Below are 19084 nucleotides of genomic sequence, written 5' to 3'. Positions count from 1 at the left end.
GGGTGACCAAAAGCTTGGTCAAAGAGATGGAAAGGAATTTAGAGAGACATGGGGGTTTAAGGGATGGAATTCCAGAGCATTGGGCCTCAACAGTTGATAGCATAGCTGTCAGTGGTAGGGTGAACACACAATAGGCCAAAGTCGGAGAAACCAAGTTCATGGGAGGAGGGTGCAAAAGTACAGCTGGAACATTAGGGATGTAACAGGAAACACTAATTTTTAATGGTGTGCATGAGATTGCTTTGCTACTTTCATTGTTTTTTTTATTTAAAAGTTATCTACAAATTGTATATCTGTTACTACTGCAGATGGATAGTCATTTGTTTTAAATATTTATTTGCATATTCATAAGCAGCTTGTAATGTGCCTTATTCCACTTCATTTTACAAGGCATGCTTACTTTCCATTTCCCCTCTTTTCCAAATATAAAAGGTATCTCTTTGCTGACACTCCATTCCTCAGGTGGCATAACAAGCAAACATGTGCCCAATGAGTTGTATAACAGCAGCTTTGGGCAGCTATCCCATTCTGACTCTTATACAGAAACTTAAGATGAACATTTTCAATGTACTCCCCCAGTACATTCACTAATAGTTCTCCCTTTTCTACTGGACTTGTGTAGAAGGTTCAATTGCCATTTGACCCATTGAGTTCATGCAGGCTCTCTGCAGGAGCAATTCAGCTAGTCCCACTTCCCCACACTTTCCCCATAATCCTGCAATTTATTTTTAATCTTCATGTACTTCTACTTAGCCAATTCCCTCTTGGAAGCCACAATTGACTATATGACCACCACTCTCTTAGAGGCAGTACATTTGAGATCCTAACCACCCACTGCATTAAAAAAAATGCTCTCATGTCACTTCTTTTTGCCAATCATCTTAAATCTGTCTATGCTGGTTCCCACCACTAGTGGGAAATTACTCTCTATCTACTCCATCTAGGTCCCTCACGATTTTGAACACCTCTATCAAATCTCTTCTCAGCCTTATAATATAAAGCAAGCATGGCTTATATGGGGTCTACTGTATGTGCTGGCAACAGAAAGTTTCAAACCTTGGGTTGCGATTATTTGAAACGTGGGTTTGCTAAAAATTGTTTTAAATGAGTCCTCTCATATCTGGTGCAGTCAATTAGATAAGTTTTCAAATTAATTAAGGAACTTGGAGTGATGAACATTGAGCTAATTCCTTCAACATAACTTAAATTTATAACAGGAAATGGCAGGAGATTCGACCAAGTTGTTCATTATTGCAAAGGGTTCAAAATGAATAGAAGGATATAAGAAATATGAGCAGTAGCAGAGCTTATGGTCTCTCAAGCCTGCGCTGCCATTCAATAGAATCATCGCTACACAGGGAGTGGTTGAAGCATTGAAGTGGTTATCTATCTGTAACCCTTTGCAGACTCCTTGTGTCCTCTTCACAGCTTAATCTCGCACCTGGCTTTGTAAACTTGGATACATTACAATCATCCAAGTCATTAATATAGATTGTAAATAGTTGAGGCCCCAGTACTGATCCTTATGGCATCCCACTAGTAACAGCCTGCCAACCCAAAAATGGCCTGTTTATTTCCTATTCTTGTTTTCTGTCCTTTAACCAATCCTCTATCTATGCTAATATATTATCCCCAACTCCATGAGCCCTAATTTGCATTTTAACCTTTTGTGTGTGTCTAGTTCCCCAATTAAAGATTAGGGAGAGAGGAATAAGAGGGGAAGTCAGAAGCAGAAAAAAAAGGACTTGTTGAATACATTTCCAGGGAATGCCACTGAAGTGGACAGGTTCAAAAACAGTTTCTGGAGACGGAAAAGGTGCTGTCATATTCACTTAGTTGGGTTTAATTATTTGTTACCTGCATGTTATATTTCTTATTGAATATGTTTTACTAGCTTTTGCGCTGTGGCAAGTTGTGTGGTCAATCTGTCGGTTTGTTTGAAACAGCTTGTCTTTGTGCAGAGTAAAATCCAGTCAAAAATCAATATCTAAGGTGAAATTAGCTAGAGTCTTTGGTCCTGAACGATGCTATATTTTGTGCATCGCAGTTTGCTGCCAGCGTGTTCTATTTCACTTTTCTCCTTCAATTTTCTTCCTTCCTCTGAACAAGAGTGTTTGATTCCATTTCTGTAGCTTATTGTGGCTAATGTTCCTGCTCTGCAAGCTGCAGCAGTAACTGAAATTTTAAATTTAGTGCTTTAAGAGCTGAGAGCGAGTGTGTGTAGGGCATGTGGGTTTCTAATTATATAGCAGCTGCTTAGCTACAAATATAACTTTAGGAATGAATCAGATTCAACTGATGTGTGCACCTGTGGATTTAAAACAGAACAGATGCCAAGGAATGTAAGAAGTATTCACCTCAAATTAACCATCAAATCTCAGTTGTGTTTTTTGAAAAGATATGTTTATGCATTGTGATTGGTGTCTTGAAAATAGCAGGCTTTCATCAGCTCTTTGCTCAGTGTTCTATATAACTTCTACCGGAGAGGATATTTTAGCCCCAGAATCATTTCACTTTTTGACATGCATCCGTTAATGGTATTTGAATTGATATTTTCCAAACTTCGTCTGATTCGAACTGCATAGAGATTTACTGTGCGCTAATACATGAAGAGTGGATGATTTGCCAACACTGATTAAAAAAAGCATTCCAACTGAATATCAGAGTTTACCACAAATGCAGAATTGAACCTCAGATACCCGAGAACCACAGTATATCAATATTTTGTAGGACTATTTACCAAACATATGAATACAAAGTCATCTTCATGTTCCTTGGTATTATCATCCTTTGTTCTTGAGGGCGATTCTATGATGCCCAGGCTTTTAAATGCTTCAAACTTGCATCATCTTCCTTTGTTTTCTTCTTGGTTTTGACTAGAAAGGAGGAAGTTATACAATATTTTAGCATGTTTGATAAACTGACTGTTTGCTTCACAGAGAAAAAGTGCAAATCCTTAATAAAGGAAAACAAAGGCTGTTATATGTATTGCCTAAATGAACGATAGATTTTAACTGAATGAGTGTGTCACATTATAGATAACTCCATACTTCTCACTAAAACAAGTCAAAGACAGGAGGGTCAACAATGGTAATCTGGAAGCAGAATCTTAGAGATTTGGCACCAGGTGGCTATTTCTATTATAGTCATCGAAGCAAAAAAAAAAACATGATGATGATCAACCAATACTCAGTTAGCTACACGGTGTAACAAGTTTTATAAATATTTAAAAATTGGTTGTAATCATATGACCATTGAGACAAGAGATCTGTACTAGATTCCTCCCTGGCCAAACATGATTGGCAGAATAAAACATCTAATATTAAAGCACATTTATTTGTACTCAAATATTTCTTGAAGCCAATACCCTTGGGAAAAGGTTGGCACAGGATATTTGAACACTTTACTATCAACAAGCTCAAACTTAACCAACTACAGGGTGCGAACATCCTTGCACTCCACTATCAGCAAAGGTCTACATGAAATGAGTTTAAATAGTCACAATCCAGAGCCCAGGGGGTGAGTTCATAAATGCAAAACTAATGGAAAATCAATATAAAAATGACATTAAATTGGCAACATTCTTTAGAAGAACCAGGATGACTAGTGGGAAGACAAAACTACATCCAATATTTAAGAGGATAAACTTGATTGTGAGCAATTATCCATAGAATTTCAAAATATCATACGGAATAGTACCAGTCAAGACCAATTAGTCGCACTGGAAACATACCTTAGTGATTTACCAGAGAACTTTTGTGAATGACTACCTCAGACTGCCCCTGCAATTTTAACTAGCACTCCATTATATTTGATAGGAGTATTAATTCTCCATATATTACAGGCCTACAAAGAACACTAAGATATTTAATTTACTTTCATCCTTTCCTCATACCTTTCCCAACCTACGCAATTCTCTATCCAAGAGGATGGGGATTGGCATCCAGCTCACATGCTTCTTTAATTATCAATTATCAAAGCAAAATTATCAAACAGCTTTTGTAATTTTAATTTCTCCCCTGTTCTAGAGACTCTCCTCAAAGACGAAGTTAAACTGTCCATAAGTGTACAACAATATCTCATTGTTATATGACATGGATAAGCAAATGGAAATAATTTAATTCATGAAGTTACTTCCTGAACTTTGTTAAACACATAACACGAACAAGTGAAGAAGGCACTAGGTGGAGCATATATCTCTGCCACAGTGCAGTGCTAACTCAACATTATTACAATTATGTAGCTCTTCCTGGAGGCTTTTCCAGGCCTTGTTGATGCCCTGTAACTACAAAGCTGAAAAAAATATATTTTTAAGAACTTCCGCATCACAGACAACTTCAGGCTAATCCACATCTAATAGCCTGCTCTGTAAACTTTGCTCACATTTTGACAGCTGTAACAAATGGCACCAGGGCAGTTGAGGCAATCCATAACATCCTAAAACAATCAACATTCTAAAAAAAATAAAATTCACCCATTTCCTGATGTTAACAGGTCCTTTAAAAAATTCCAGGACCCAGATCCAAATCTGCATGCCAAATTTTGTTGAAATCTGTCCACTAGTTTTTGAGATATTGTTTACAATTAGAAAAACAAACAAGGCTAACAGGAGGCAAAAACATTACCTCTGTCCACCTTCAGTAGAACAGGCAAACACTGGTTTTAGTGATTTAAAAAAATTAAGTGTGGAAAAACTTGTATAATTTACTCTTAATATTTTCCAAATGCATTTTCACTAATCCTGTGGTACACTGTCTAAAAATATCCTGTATACTTTAATTCTAACAGCAAACTCCTTTCAGCTCACCTTCTCTGGATGGGAAGGAGGTGGCTGGAACTTTTGGCAGTACTTTAGTCATTTTCTTACTTAATTCTTCTTGTTCCAGCTCCTCCAATTCTGCCAGCAATTCATCCTGGAATCAAGTGCATCAATTAATTTATACCAGTGTGCAAGAATTTTGAGATTTACACATAGGAGTTAAACAATATTATTTGATAGAAGATAGAAAAGCAACACACTCATAACAGAAAGAATCTCAAAAAATAAATGAAATAATTTGTAACATCACTATCAGTTATATGTAAAAGAACTTTCCCTCTGATCATATAGAATGACATTCATATAGAATGAAAATAAAGATTAGTTGTTCTAACTAAAACAAAAACAGAAAATGCTGGAAAAACTCAGCAGATCAGGCAGCATCTGTGGAGAAAAACAGAACTAATATTTCAGGTCGATCATCATCGGCATTGATTTGGTCATAGCTTTCTCAGAATACTCCAGCAATTGTATATTTTAGTTGGTGCTTTAACTACTTTGTCTTTTTTCTCTTGTCCGAATTCCTGATTTGGATCTTCAATCTCTGTGCCCTGCTGAACTATACCCAATTTTTTTAACTGATTGTTTGCTCTCTATGCCTCTATAGCAAGGTAGCAGAGTTCCAGTCATGCTTCAAAGCCAATTTACTGTCTGTCAGTATGTTTGTAATAATCAGTTTTAGGGGTATAGGGAAAAGGGTAGGTTAAGGGTCTAAAAGCAATCCAGAACTGAGAAATGAAGGTGGCATAATATTACCTGTGTTTGATATGTTCACCATTATTAATTAAAACAGCGACTAAACTTCAAAAGTACTTAATTGGCTGTAAAGCACTTCGAGGCATCCTTAAGGTGAAAAATTAAAGCTTCTCTATTTGTTCAGCACCGTGGGCTCCAAACAATGGAAGAAAGGGTTTTGACATATAGCAGACGTATCTTTACAAGAATTAACCTATCACTGTTGCTGCTGAGATAGGGAAAGGACAGAGTCCACCCCAGGCGGTGGCAGGCCTTAACAGCATTCATGCTTCAGCAACATTCAATCACAACAAAACTTTTGGTGCAGGAGTCAATTAAGTTTCACTGAAATCCACAGAAGAAATAGGAATGAAAGTAGGCCATACAGTCACTTGAGCCTGCCCCGCCATTCAATAATAAGATCACGGCTGATCTTCTACCTCAACTTTACTTATCAATCTCAAGTCTTGAACATACTTAGCGACTAAAGAGTTCTCTATAGTAGAGAACTGACTTGTAAATTTCAGAATGCTCAACATTAAAAATGTGAAAATATCACCTGGGTCATCCTCGGCAAATTCCCGGTGTGACCAGCAAAGGACTGGTGGATTGAAAAATGACATTTTCTGAATGGTGAGAAAAGGACAGTGGAAAGATTCTGCTGGAAGTATATTTTTTAATCCCCAAATTCAAAAATTTAGTCCATTAAAATGTCATGGGCAGCGAGGCAGAAACATAAGTCCAAAATGAGCTTATACGTAGCAAATCTATAGCTTTTGCCTGAGGGGAAAAGAAACAAGATCCAAAGTACCAAAAGGATGAAAAATGGGAAATGAATCCTGGGCTAAGTAGGTCCTTTGTTAGTAGCAGTACATAGCTTTTGACATGCAGTCCACAGGTTGAATATTGAACAACTGCGTAGCTTAAGAATAGAAAAAGTTTGAATTTCATCAGTGGGATAAATAGCTGATGTCTAGAAATAAATAGCAGCAAACAGGAAGAGCTCAAATTTGTTTATTACAGCCCACCTCATCCAACAAATCAACAAAACTTCTGGTGCAGGAGTCAAAAGGCTTAAGACAATTTTATCTTTACTGCTTCTGATTAAATGCTTAATAACAAAATGCACAGACTAATAACTTCATACATTTCCTCCCTTTTGCAAATCAACTCCAGGTTTGTCATCTATATTTGATTAAATATTTTATGTACCTCATCAAATTCTGATCCAAATGCGGCTGGATGGGAAATTGCATCAGAGATTTCTTGTGCTATTTCCTGCTGTTCTTTGATATCTTGCATCATCTCATCAATTTTATCCAAATCTCTGAAAAGAAAACATAATACCTCCAAACTTTCAATTTAGTTTTACCAACTCAGCTTCTTTCAAACCATTTCAGACACTGACTGCCACAATAACAGGCTTTTGTGGGGTTTCATTTTATTCACAAGGATTTAATAAAGAAACTGTAATTTTGTAATGTAATTTTGATCTTTAATAAACTAACCTAATACATGGCTGTTTTGAAGTCGAGAAAAATCAGGATCATTCTGACTTAATTTCAGGCTCTGCCCATTTTAAACATTTCAAGGTTGACTATAATGAATCGTAATTATATTAAAGTTTTGTGTATAATAAATAAATATAAACCAAACAGATCAAAGACGGAAATAGCCCAATTGCCTGGAATACAAAAATGCTCCAAGTTTCAAGCCTATTTTGTACCGATTAAACCAATATTGGCTGGTGTGACAATCAAGGTAAAATTGATTGTACCCTTATGGTTTGGGGGAAGGATAAGAGAAAAGAAGCCAGATATTTACGCTTAACTAACGTTCCCTCTATTTTCTTTTTTGTTATGCACTTCCTATTCATCCAAGTGCACAGACCCTTTAAATGTTTTTTTTTACATCTGCACAGGGGTGAAAAATTAAAGGAGCCGTCTTCTGCTTGGCTTGTGCGGGATTCCTCAGTTGCTGCACAGTCACGCAGCTTAGAGGGGTCATTGCTCCTAGTCAATAACTAGTGATGTGTTAAAGAAGTGCATGTATAATACTTGAGTGAGGATGGAATCTAATTTAGTTAATTAGGCCCCCCCAGGTTGAATAGCTCACCAAGAAGCATTATACAAACTCATACAAAAGCCATGCACTACACCCATTTTCCAGGCACTAAAGGGTGCCTAAGGCTACAACATATTGGGCAAGAAGCACTCACTCATTACATGCTGGAAAAGGACCCCTCACCAAATTGGTATAAGCAAAAGAAAAGGTGTCCAGGCCCCATGTCTAAAAGGTTTTAGGTCCTTTGCATATGCAAATAAAGACCCCTGTGCAAAACTGGTTGCCTTGAACATATTCAGCACCAGAAAAACCAAGTCTACATGCAACCAAACAGGTGGCCCTTAAAATAAGGTTAGCTTCTAAAATCTGTTTGTAATAAATACCCTGAATGCAGAGCAGCGAGAAACACACCCTACATTAAAACTGTGGACCATCCCTAGCCATCACTCGCACAAACTCCTGACTGCCAACCCAGCCTCAGTTCATTCACACTCCTGGCAATCTCGCCAGTCTTATTTAAATGAGGCCTAATCTCCAATTTGGGTACATCTTAGGCCTTCAACATTCAGGCTTACAGACTGGTGGCAATGAACTTCTGCACCATGGCACTCTCATCAATTACATTATCCCAAGTACTGTGGATGCTATGTTATCACTGAGGTGTTACAACAGGATTATGTTTCAGGGTTGTCATCTTCAAGGTGGCTACAGTAACATCTGTCTTCTACATGTGTTACATAACTATATTATAATTTCAGGATTCAGATACATCCACAAAACCAATTCACAACTGGCATAATAATAAGTTGAACACAATATGGATCCAAAGTAACATCAAAAAAATGGGCCAGGCTTTGCTGGGACGGTGCATCTCGCAGTGTACCCTGTAAGTGAGACTTGGCATTTTTAGGTCTTAAAATCTTTTGGCCACGTGGCTGCCGGATCTGCAAGCTGATAACACCATAGCAAAGGAAATAAAGAACCTGGAATCTTGGGGAATATGGGATAAACAATTTATCTCCTTAATAAGATTAAAGAATGGAGAAATAAACAGAGAAAGGACTGAGGAGGGTAAATTAGAGTGAGCGCATTCAATGTCAAATCAGTTACATAGAGTGAAATAAAAGCCAGAAAAACTGGATTAAGAGGCAGAGCAGAAGAGACAAAAATGAAAAAGAAAAAATTAAAACTAAGACAGAAATTAATCTGCAAATCGGCCAGCAACTTGTAACAAATCGCAATTCATGGGTTATTTCTTCCTTGCTGCAAGTCTATTTGCACATTAAAAATGGTATGCGTCCTGCAGACACTTGCGTGTTTCAGAAAAATCAATGATCACTGATTTGGAAATAACCAAACTAGTGCTTGGTAAAAATGAATCACTTACATGTGCTCATGAACAGCTTTTATAGCCTTTGCAGCATAGCCCATGGATTTCAACACTTCCGTATTTGTGTTTGCATTTTCTAATGCTTCACGCTGGAATTCAATTGTAGAGAGTGTACCATCAATCTGTGCTAACTGCTTTTCAAGTCTCTTCTTTCGTTTGAGTGCTTGAAGGGCAACTGGGAATAGAAAGCACGTAACTATGAATACAGTCAATTCAACTGGGTATAACTTTTATAGAACTTTCAGAAAGGATTTTCATAATATCTATCACATAATGATCAAGGGAAATCTACCAAAATAAGAATACCCAATGTAATATACAAGTACAGAACAAGGCACAACTGCGGATTAAGGACAATATTTACGAGTAGGAAGCATTGTCTCAGATGGATGAGGTATATGCCCATTGAGCCATGTCTACTTAGATGGTAAACAGCTGCAAATACTAGAAATCTGAAACAAGATTGAGGAATAGCTCTTTATCTTTTTATTTGGCAGTCTGCAACCACTGGCTTTAATGTTAATTTTAATAACTCCAACCTTAACTTTAGCTCCCACTTTCTCTATAATAGGAGATACCAGCAATGAGGGACAAGTGTCTCGGCATTTTACGAGGAAGGGACACAGGTTAGCACTTGGTGGGGAACTCGCCATTGGAACACTACACTGGCAGTGCAAAACAGAGAAGCCTGAGGTCAGAGTCCTTGCTAAGCCATTCAACAAAGGGTAAGCTGAAGATGAGGATGAATTGTTAGCACATCAATCTTCATCCGTATCCATCCTTTTGCAAGTGGCACATAAATGTTGGGTGTCACAATTTATAGAAGCATTTGCACCCTGATCCGGCAATCCAAATATAAAATAGCTGTCAATTCTATTAGAAGCAATTAATAAACCTGATTTACAGTTAAAGATTGTGGTTTACATGACTTGAGTGCTTACTGGCAAGTTCTGCATTGCACAGTAGGTCTCAAAGAGCCATATCATTAAGAATAACAATAGAATGCTTTTTGAATTAAGTTTTCCACTTCACAATCATGCAGCATAAACAAAGTAGTCAAAAAGAATGAGTGTGAGACACAAGCAGTGACACAGTTATAGGGAGGGAGGGAGAGAAGACAGGGATAAGAGATTCGTACCCACCCCAAACATGGGCAATGTCACAATCATTTTTTTTTAAAGAAACCTCTATAGCATTGTTTTATTATGTCTTTATAAGAGGGTATATTGTATACAGGAATACATACATGCTTATAATAACTTTAAAACCCAAGTTCATAAACCAGTAAATTTAGATGGAAAAAAACTTTTTTAAAAATTCAAACATATTGTTAAACTTTTCTGGTCTGGATAAAACATTTCAATTATCAGTTGAAAAAAAAAAAAATCAGAGCAACAGTTCTCAATCATTTTTTTAAATTTCAGAAGCCCATTGTAAAAATCTGAAATTTTTACAATTCCTTTCTTTTCCTGTGATCATAATTTATCCATGCAGGGGTCAAAATATTTTTTTGAAGGATCTTCTTGAGGTTTTATCGAGGGCAACTTTTTGATTTTCAGGAGCAACTTTTTAGTTTCCTTTAACATTCTCACTAACTCCTATATTAGGTGATCTAGTCACCTAGTAACTTTAAAAAAATTAACACAAATACATCAAGGTATCTTTAGGTATAAAGATAAATACCAAAAACGATATTATATTAAATCTTTTAACTTGGATTCTATAATTAAGATGTTTTTGTTAATTTATTACAAATAAATCTACCGTTTACCATTTCCAAAACGAAAATTTTTACCCATTTGCAATTGCACGAACTTGTCAATGCCTAAAAAAACTAGGACAGAGTCCAGTTTTGTCTTTGCTCTGTTTTGGCATTGACCTGAAGGGAGTCAACCCACAATTGTTATAAGAAAACCAAGAAGCGATAAATGAGACCTTATAATATAAATTTTTGTTTATAAAATGTGAGCCTTAAATTAGGTTGGGAGAAGGTTGCAAGATCCTAATTGTACAAAGTAGACATGTCCCCTACAAAAATAAGAGTGGTACTGCCAAATCTAGACCCCCCTGGTTGTCTAGAGTAATACAGGGGAAGATCAAACAGAAAAAGAAAGCATACGATAGGCACAAAGAACTAAGCACTGCAGATAGCCTAGACGAATATAGGGAGTACAGGGACGAAGTAAAAAAGGGAATAACGAAATCAAAGAGAGGGCATGAAAAAAGATTAGCAAGTAAAGTTAAAGATAACCCAAATATGTTTTACCAATACATTAATGCTAAAAGGTTAATTAAGGAAAAAGTGGGACCTATCAGAGATGAAGATGGAAACTTGTGTGTAGATGCAGAGGTTGTGGGAAGGGTTTTGAATGAATATTTTGTCCCCGTGTTTACAAAGGAAAGGGAGGATGTAGATATAGTAGTCCAGGAGGAACATAGATATTGGACGGGATAGTCATAGAGAGAGGAAGTACTCGAAGGGTTGAAATCCTTGAAAGTTGATAAGTCACCAGGGCCAGATGGATTGTTTCTGAGGCTGCTGAAGGAAGTCAGGGAGGAGATACAGATGCTCTGAGGATGATTTTCCAATCTTCACTAGATACAGGGGAGGTACCAGAGGACTGGAGAAATGCAAACGTAGTTCCACTGTTTAAAAAGTGATCAAAGGAAATGCCAAACAATTATAGGTCAGTTAGTCTTACATCAGTGGTGAGCAAATTAGTAGAATCAATCCTGAGAGATAGGATTAACTGTCATGTGGAAAAGCATGAACTAGTCAGGGATGGTCACCATAGATTTGTTAAAGGAAGGTCTTGCCTCACAAATTTGATTGAATTCTTTGAGGAAGTGTCAAAAAGGGTTGATGAAGGTGGTGCAGCGGATGTTGTGTACATGGATTTTAGTAAGCAATTTGACAAGGTCCCACACGGCAGATTGGTCAGGAAAGTAAAAGCCCATGGGATTCAGAGTAATGTGGCAAACTGGATAAAAGGTTGGCTTTGTAACAGGAAACAAAGGGTAATGGTCGATGGATGCCCTTGCGAATGGAAAGTTGTCTCAAGTGGTGTTCCACAGGGCTCGCTGTCGGGACCCTTGCTGTGTGTTTTATATATTAACGATTTGGACATGAACATGGGGGGCATGATTGTAAAGTGGCAGGTGGATTTTAACATAAAGAAATGTGAGGTCATACACTTAGAGAGGTCAAACAGTTACAGGGATTACACAATAAATGGGAATATACTAAGAGGGGTAGATGAAGTGAGAGATCTTGGCGTACAAGTACACAGGTCCCTGAAGGCAGCAGTTCAAGTAGACAAGGTTGTAAAGAAGGCATATGGAATGTTTTCCTTCATTGGCAGAGGTATAGAATATAAAAGTAAGGATATAATGTTGGAATTGTATAAAACACTGGTGAGGCCACAACTGGAGTATTGTGTGCAGTTCTGGTCACCACGTTACAGGAAGGACGTAATAGCTCTGGAGAGAGTGCAGAGGAGATTTACAAGAATGTTGCCAGCGTTAGAAAAGTGTAGCTACGAGGAGAGATTGGATAGGTTGGGGTTATTTTCCTTAGAACAAAGAAGGCTGAGAGGTGACTTGATTGAGGTGTACAAAATTATGAGGGGAATAGATAGAGTGGACAGGATAAAATTGTTTCCCTTGGTGGAGAGTTCTAGAACCAGGGGACATAGATTCAAGCTAAGTGGCAGAAGGTGTAGGGGGGACATGAGGAAGAACTTTTTTACGTAGAGGGTAGTGGGTTTCTGGAATTAACTGCCCAAGTTGGTGGTAGAGGCAGAAACTCTACTCTTTTAAAAAAGTACCTGGATCTGCACCTTAAGTGCTGTAAGCTGCAGGGCTATGGGCCGGGTGCAGGAAGGTGGGATTAGAAAGGGCACCTGGGTGTCCTCGGGCTGGCATGGACAAGATGGGCCGAATGGTCTCCTTCTGTGCTGTAACTTTTCTATGGTTCTCAGTGAAGAAATACTAAGCAAGTTTCAGTCAATCAACGGGTGGAAGTGGGGAGCAAAATCAAAAGAAGCTCAACTTAACGTGACGTCACTCTCACAGATAAATTCTCCAGTTGATTATGGATATTCATTAATTTTTTGCACAAAAAAATAACTTCATGTTCTGGAAACTCAAGGGGGAAAAAAATAAGATGAACTTTAAGCTGAGGTGAAGATAAAGTTGCCAATATTCTTTAAAATATGTATAAAAAATGGAAGTGGGCAGGGAGAAGGGCAAGAAAAGGATTGACAATGTTTAAATGTAAACATTATAGCGGTGGCAGCAGCCTGGGAGAGATATGGAGGCACCACCATCAGGCACGCGACTGTAACAAAGCTGCTCTCACCCTCAGAGTGATCAACAGTTTGGCAAACCACACCAATCCGCAGGCGGGAAGGGTGGCCTGACTGCTAATGAGAATACAAAAACGCAACCTAACTCACATCCTCTAACTCTAACCACCCCAATTGGATAATTTTGATCTATCCGGTTACTGCCAGTGTTTCAGTAGGGCTTTAGTGACTTTATTTTTGATGCTGATGTTGTGCTTTACCCCGACTTTGCACTGCAGGTGGAACTTGGTGCTCCTCAATGGGCAGGGCAAAGGGGTCAGGACACCTCCTCTGCTCCAGTGAATGTCCTCTCATTGGTTGCTCCTGTGATTGAATTTTTCCAGGCTTTTTGAGGGCTTTCAAGGGTGAAATCACCCACCACCCACTGTACTCATAACTAACTAAATACTAAAAAGTTACTCCACTTTCTAGACCACTCTTCTTTGCCATTCTGCACCACTCAAGTGTTCCTCCCTTCTATGCACATGGATGTGGATTTTGGTTCTTTCCTTACATTTTTGCTTACCCCAGTCTATGTCCAAATGTGGCACCATCTGGACAATATCCAGGTTTGGGCTGACAAGTGGCAAGTAACATTAGCGCCACACAGCATGGAGCCCTAGGCCCAACCATCTTCAGCTGCTTCATCAATGACCTTCTTTCAATCACAAGGTCAGAAGTGGGGATGTTTCCTGATGATTGCATAATGTTCAGTACCATTCATGACCTTGAAGCAGTGCATGTCCAAATGCAGCAACAACTTGACAATATCAGGCTTGGGGTGACAATTGGCAAGTAACATCTGTGCCACACAAGTACCAGAAAATGACCATCTCCAACAAGAGAGAATCTAACCAGTGCCCCTTGAAATTCAGTGGCATTACCATCACTGAATCCCCCAGAATCAACATTCTGGGGGTTACCACTGACCAGAAACTGAACTAGCCATATACATACTGTGGCTACAAGAGGTCAGAGGCTAGGAATTCTGTGATGAGTAACTCACCTCCTGACTCCCCAAAGCCTATCCACCATCTACAAGGCAGGAGTGTGATGGAATACTCTCCACTTGCTTGGATGACTGCAGCTCCCACAACACTCAAGAAGCTTGACACCATCCAGGACAAAGCAGTCCACTTGATAGGCACCCCATCCACAAACATTCACTCCCTCCACCACTGACACAGTGGTAGCAGTGAGTACCATCTACAAAATGCATTTCAGGAACTCAAAAAGGCTCCTTAGGCAGCACTTTCCAAACCCACAACTGCTACCACCTAGAAGGATAAGGGCAACAGGCACATGGGAACACCACCACCTGGAAGTTCCCCTCCAAGCCACTCACCATCCTGACTTGGAAATATATTGCCGTTCCTTCACTGTCACTGGATCATAATCCTAGAACTCTCTCCCTAACAGCACTATGGGTGAACCTACACCAAATAGACTGCATGGGTCCAAGGAGGCAGGTCGCCACCACCTTCTCAAGGGCAATTTGGGATGGGTAACAAAATGCTGGCCTTGTAGCACGCAGAAAAAAAAACATCAACTCCTGATGCAAAGTATCCGATAGAAGTTGGGTCCACAGCACTTAGGGCCATATCTGGAGGCAGAATTAGTCGCTGCTCTCCTCCCAGGGGAAGGAAGTTGATTCAAAACTGTCACCCTAAAAAATTCACTAAAGCAGCTTAAAAGGTAAACATTTCTTCACGGGGCAACTAAAATTGTCAATACAGTTTTTAATGTAGGCTTTGTCCCTAAAATGTGATTGTCAAATATGGAAGATAAATGTTGCCAAAATCTATGTTTGGAATGAATGAATAGCAACAAATTATACTAATTCAGCAAAATCCAACCTAGTGATGCATTTAGCTTAGATTCTTGGTAGCACATTACAATGCTTGCAAAACTGCAAGGTGTCTGAGTGTTTTGTGTGCACCTCAAAAACTTAGGTACAGTGTGGTTTTATTAAAACAATATGAAGAACATTAGGAAACAAAATTGAATATTCTGATAATCCAAAAAAAAGGCCTTTTCTCTTTGCAACATTGTGAATTATTATCCATCAATTCAGAAAGATGGTAGTTTGTAAATTGCAAGTTTACATCCAAAACTTCCTAACCTTTTGGGAGGCCATATCACCATGTGTGTTCTGCCCGAAGGCAGTTCCTTGGCTCATAGTAGTCTTTCCATATCTTTCTATCTGGTGCTTTTCTTTTCATTTGCCAATAACCTCCTTCAATTTTCATGCATCCAACATTGATATTCTCTTCCTTCCTCTTTTTCCTTGAAATCTCCCCTCCATAATGTCTCTTACAAGTCCATTTCCTCTTAAGATGTGCCCTAAGCAGTCTCTCTGCCATTGTGGAGATACTAAGCAGAAAATAGTCTTCCCACAAGAAAAATGCTGTTCTAAACCAGCTGCACAGTAACATTATATATGTCTGCGAAAACAATGCCTCTCAAAACATTTGGCCTACAGTTGTTGCAAAATTCAGGGAGACTGAAAGGAGAGAAAATCTTTTGAAATGCAGCCAAAATCATAAATGACCTTACAGTAATTCATTAAACTACAAGAGCTTTTGTTTACATCTGATCTCATATTCAAACGTCATCCACCATTTCCAAAAAATCCTTAAAGATTGGGGAACTAAATTCAGTCTCAGCAAAATGTTGACTTATTACTCTATGATACATTCATATCTAGAGACAGAAAGGAAGGTTCTGGGAAAGGGAAAAGAACAGCCCCAGAGTTTAAACCATTCACCAAATGAGACTTACAGGTGCCAAGATGATCTAACAGAAAGAAGAATTACAGGTTTACGTAGCATTTATCACAGATCAGGCCAGAGAAGATTGAAAGAATTGGAGGTGCTCCTTCTGCAAGTATGAAGAAAGTGAATAAACTCGAAGTGATCTGTCAAGAGAAACACATGTACTCAATTAAAACATGCAAAATAAAATCAGAGGGAAACCATGCATTAAAATAAAAATTACCAAGTGCACTCTCTCCTTCCTTTTTCACATTTAGCAATTAACAAATACATTTATAAAATCAAGTTTATGAAATGAATAACTATTAACCCTGGACTAGCAACTCAATACACGTTTAAAATTAGAATATTCCTGAAAACACGTTATGTTAATTCCCTTCAAATGTTCAGCATCACACAACAAATTTGCTTACCGGAATGTCATTTGTGCAAGCTATATATCTTGCATAGTATGGTAAAAAAGGAACTAAGTAAAGCCTAAACAAAAAAAAAATTCAAACAACAATTTAAACAACTTAGTTGATTTAATAATTTTGTTCCATTTCATTTAAGTCTATCTCTATTAGTTTTTGAGTGGATTTTAGTGATAGAAAATTACTTAGCTTTAGACCAAGCACAACTATGACATATTGTAATTTTTAATGACAGAGAAATCAAGTAGTGCCTTTAAGAGCCTGTACAACAGCTCTTAAAATACCCTAGTAATAAAACATACAACACATTCAAACATATTAGGAATGTTCAAATTCCTACTCCAACAGCCAAACTTAGAATATGACAATTCGTCTCACATTTTTGTTTTCATGAGTGAAATGTTGCATTGTTTCCTCGAACATGTAGCTTTTTAAAAAAAAACAACCAACTATTCATTTTAATAGGAATCATTACAAGTGCTAAGACTCTAATACAATTCCAAATGCTGTTGATCCGGAGGTCTACTCTGAAATGTTGCTATGTAACATCGTATGTTTCAATATGCATCAGACAACTGAAGAGAGCATTTTCATCTCTTTAAAAAAGATTAGTTAGCATATGCTCTATCACAATTGTTACATTCTCTTAGTACAATTATGTCAGTTTGCCTGTATAATACTAAATGCTGCAGGTGTTCTACAACAGGGGTTCTTAACTGGAGGCTGTGACATTCAAGGGTCCACAATAAAGTTTCAATGGGTCCGTTGCCATCTGCAGGTTCTACTGACATCATCAATTTAGCCTCTGGATTGATTGGCTCAGTTCTTACCAATTGACAAGCAGCTTTCGGAGTCAGTGCCACACAAGTCCATCCTTGGCCCCTTATTTCTTATAGAACCATAGAAAAGTTACTGCACAGTGAGAGGCCATTCAGCCCATCGTGAACAAAAGATAAAAAAAATCCAGCTGTCCATTCTAATTCCACCTTTCAGCACCCAGTCTATAGCCTTCCAGGTTACTGCTCTTTGTATGCAGATCCATATTCCTTCTATATGAGTTGGGGGTTTCTGCCTCCACCACCAAACCAGGCAGCAAATTCTAAACACCCACCATCCTCTGGGTTAAGACATTTTACTTCATGTCCCCTCTAATTCTTCAACCAATCACCTTAAATCTGTGCCCCCAGCTAATTGACCTCTCAGCTAAATGGAAACAGGGCATCCCTGTCTACCATAACTAGGCCCCTCAATCTCATACACCTCAATCAGGTCACCCCTCAGCCTCCTAAATTCCAAGGAAAACCACCCCACCTATCCAACCTTTCCTCAAAGGTGCAATTTTTCAAGCCCTGGCAACCTTGTTGTAAATCTCCTCTGTACTCTCTATAGAGCAATTATGCCCTTCCTGTAATGTGGAGACCAGAACTGTACACAAAATTCTAGCTGTGACTTAACCAATATTTTATACAGTTCCATCAATATATCCCTGCTTTTGCATTCCATACCTCGTTCAATAAAGGAAAGCATTCCATATGCTTTCTTTACCATCTCATCCACCTGTCCTGCCACCTTCAGGCACCTGTGGACATGCACTCCAGGGTGTCTCATATCCTCAACCTCTCCCAATATCCTCCTATTTATTGTGTATTCCCACTTTGTTTGCTCTTCCCAAGTGCATTACCTTGCACTTCTCTGGATTGAATTCATTATGCCACTTTTCCACCCATTCAACCAAACCATTGATATAATTCTGGAGACAACAGCTATCCTTTTCACTATCAACTACATGGCCAATTTTTGTGTCATCTGCAAATTTCCCAATCATGCCTCCCACAATTAAGTCCAAATCATTAACATATAAAACAAACAGCAAGGGACCCAACACTGAGCCCTAAGGAACACCACTGGAAACTGTTTTCCATTCACAAAAACATCCTTCAACCATTACCCTTTGTTTCCTGTCACTAAGCCTATTTTGGATCCAATTCACCACATTCCCCTGTATCCATGGACTTTTACTTTTCTGACCAGTCTGCCATGTGGGACCTTGTCAAATGCCTTACTACAATTGGTGGAGACAACATCGACTGCAGTACCCTCATCAATCCTCATTACTTCCTCAAAAAATTCAAGACTTGACCTTCCCTAACAAAACCATTCTGAATATCCCTGATTAAACCATTCCTTTCTAGGTGACAGTTTATCCTGGTCACTCAGAATTTATCCTAATAGTTTGTCCACTACCGAAATCAGACTGACTGGCCTATAATTATTTGGCCTATCCCTCGCACCCTTTTTAAATAATGTTATAACGTTCGCAGGCTTCCAATCCTCTGGTACCTCACCTGTATCTAATGAGGATTGGAAAATGATCCTCAGAGCATCCACTATTTTCTCCTTGGCTTCCTTCAACAGCCTGGGATACAATCCATCTGACCCTGGTGATTTATCCACATTCAAGGATGTCAGTCCCTCCACTACATTCTCTCTCACTATGCTATCTACATGATACTGCTCGGCAACATTATCTGACAACTCAACCT

At 38.5% G+C, this 19084-nt stretch overlaps 1 protein-coding gene across 1 annotated transcript in view; it reads right to left on the bottom strand.

Moving 5' to 3' along the window:
• Positions 1-2102: 2102 nt before the first annotated feature.
• LOC144679831 (charged multivesicular body protein 4b-like) overlaps positions 2103-19084 on the bottom strand; it is a 43146-nt gene continuing 26164 nt past the window's right edge. Inside the window, exons 2-5 of the mRNA XM_078540659.1 lie at positions 9006-9183; positions 6767-6881; positions 4808-4913; positions 2103-2876 (exon numbers count right to left, since the gene is read on the bottom strand). Coding sequence (XP_078396785.1) covers positions 2809-2876; positions 4808-4913; positions 6767-6881; positions 9006-9183 — 467 coding nt within the window. The 3' untranslated portion in view covers positions 2103-2808. The remainder of the gene's footprint in view (positions 2877-4807; positions 4914-6766; positions 6882-9005; positions 9184-19084) is intronic.

This window comes from Cetorhinus maximus, chromosome 4, assembly GCF_964194155.1.
Source record: "Cetorhinus maximus chromosome 4, sCetMax3.hap1.1, whole genome shotgun sequence".
In the NCBI taxonomy this organism is placed as follows: Eukaryota; Metazoa; Chordata; class Chondrichthyes; order Lamniformes; family Cetorhinidae; genus Cetorhinus; species Cetorhinus maximus.
The sequence above is the reverse complement of the archived record's forward strand: the minus strand, read 5'-3'. Positions and strand labels throughout refer to the sequence as shown.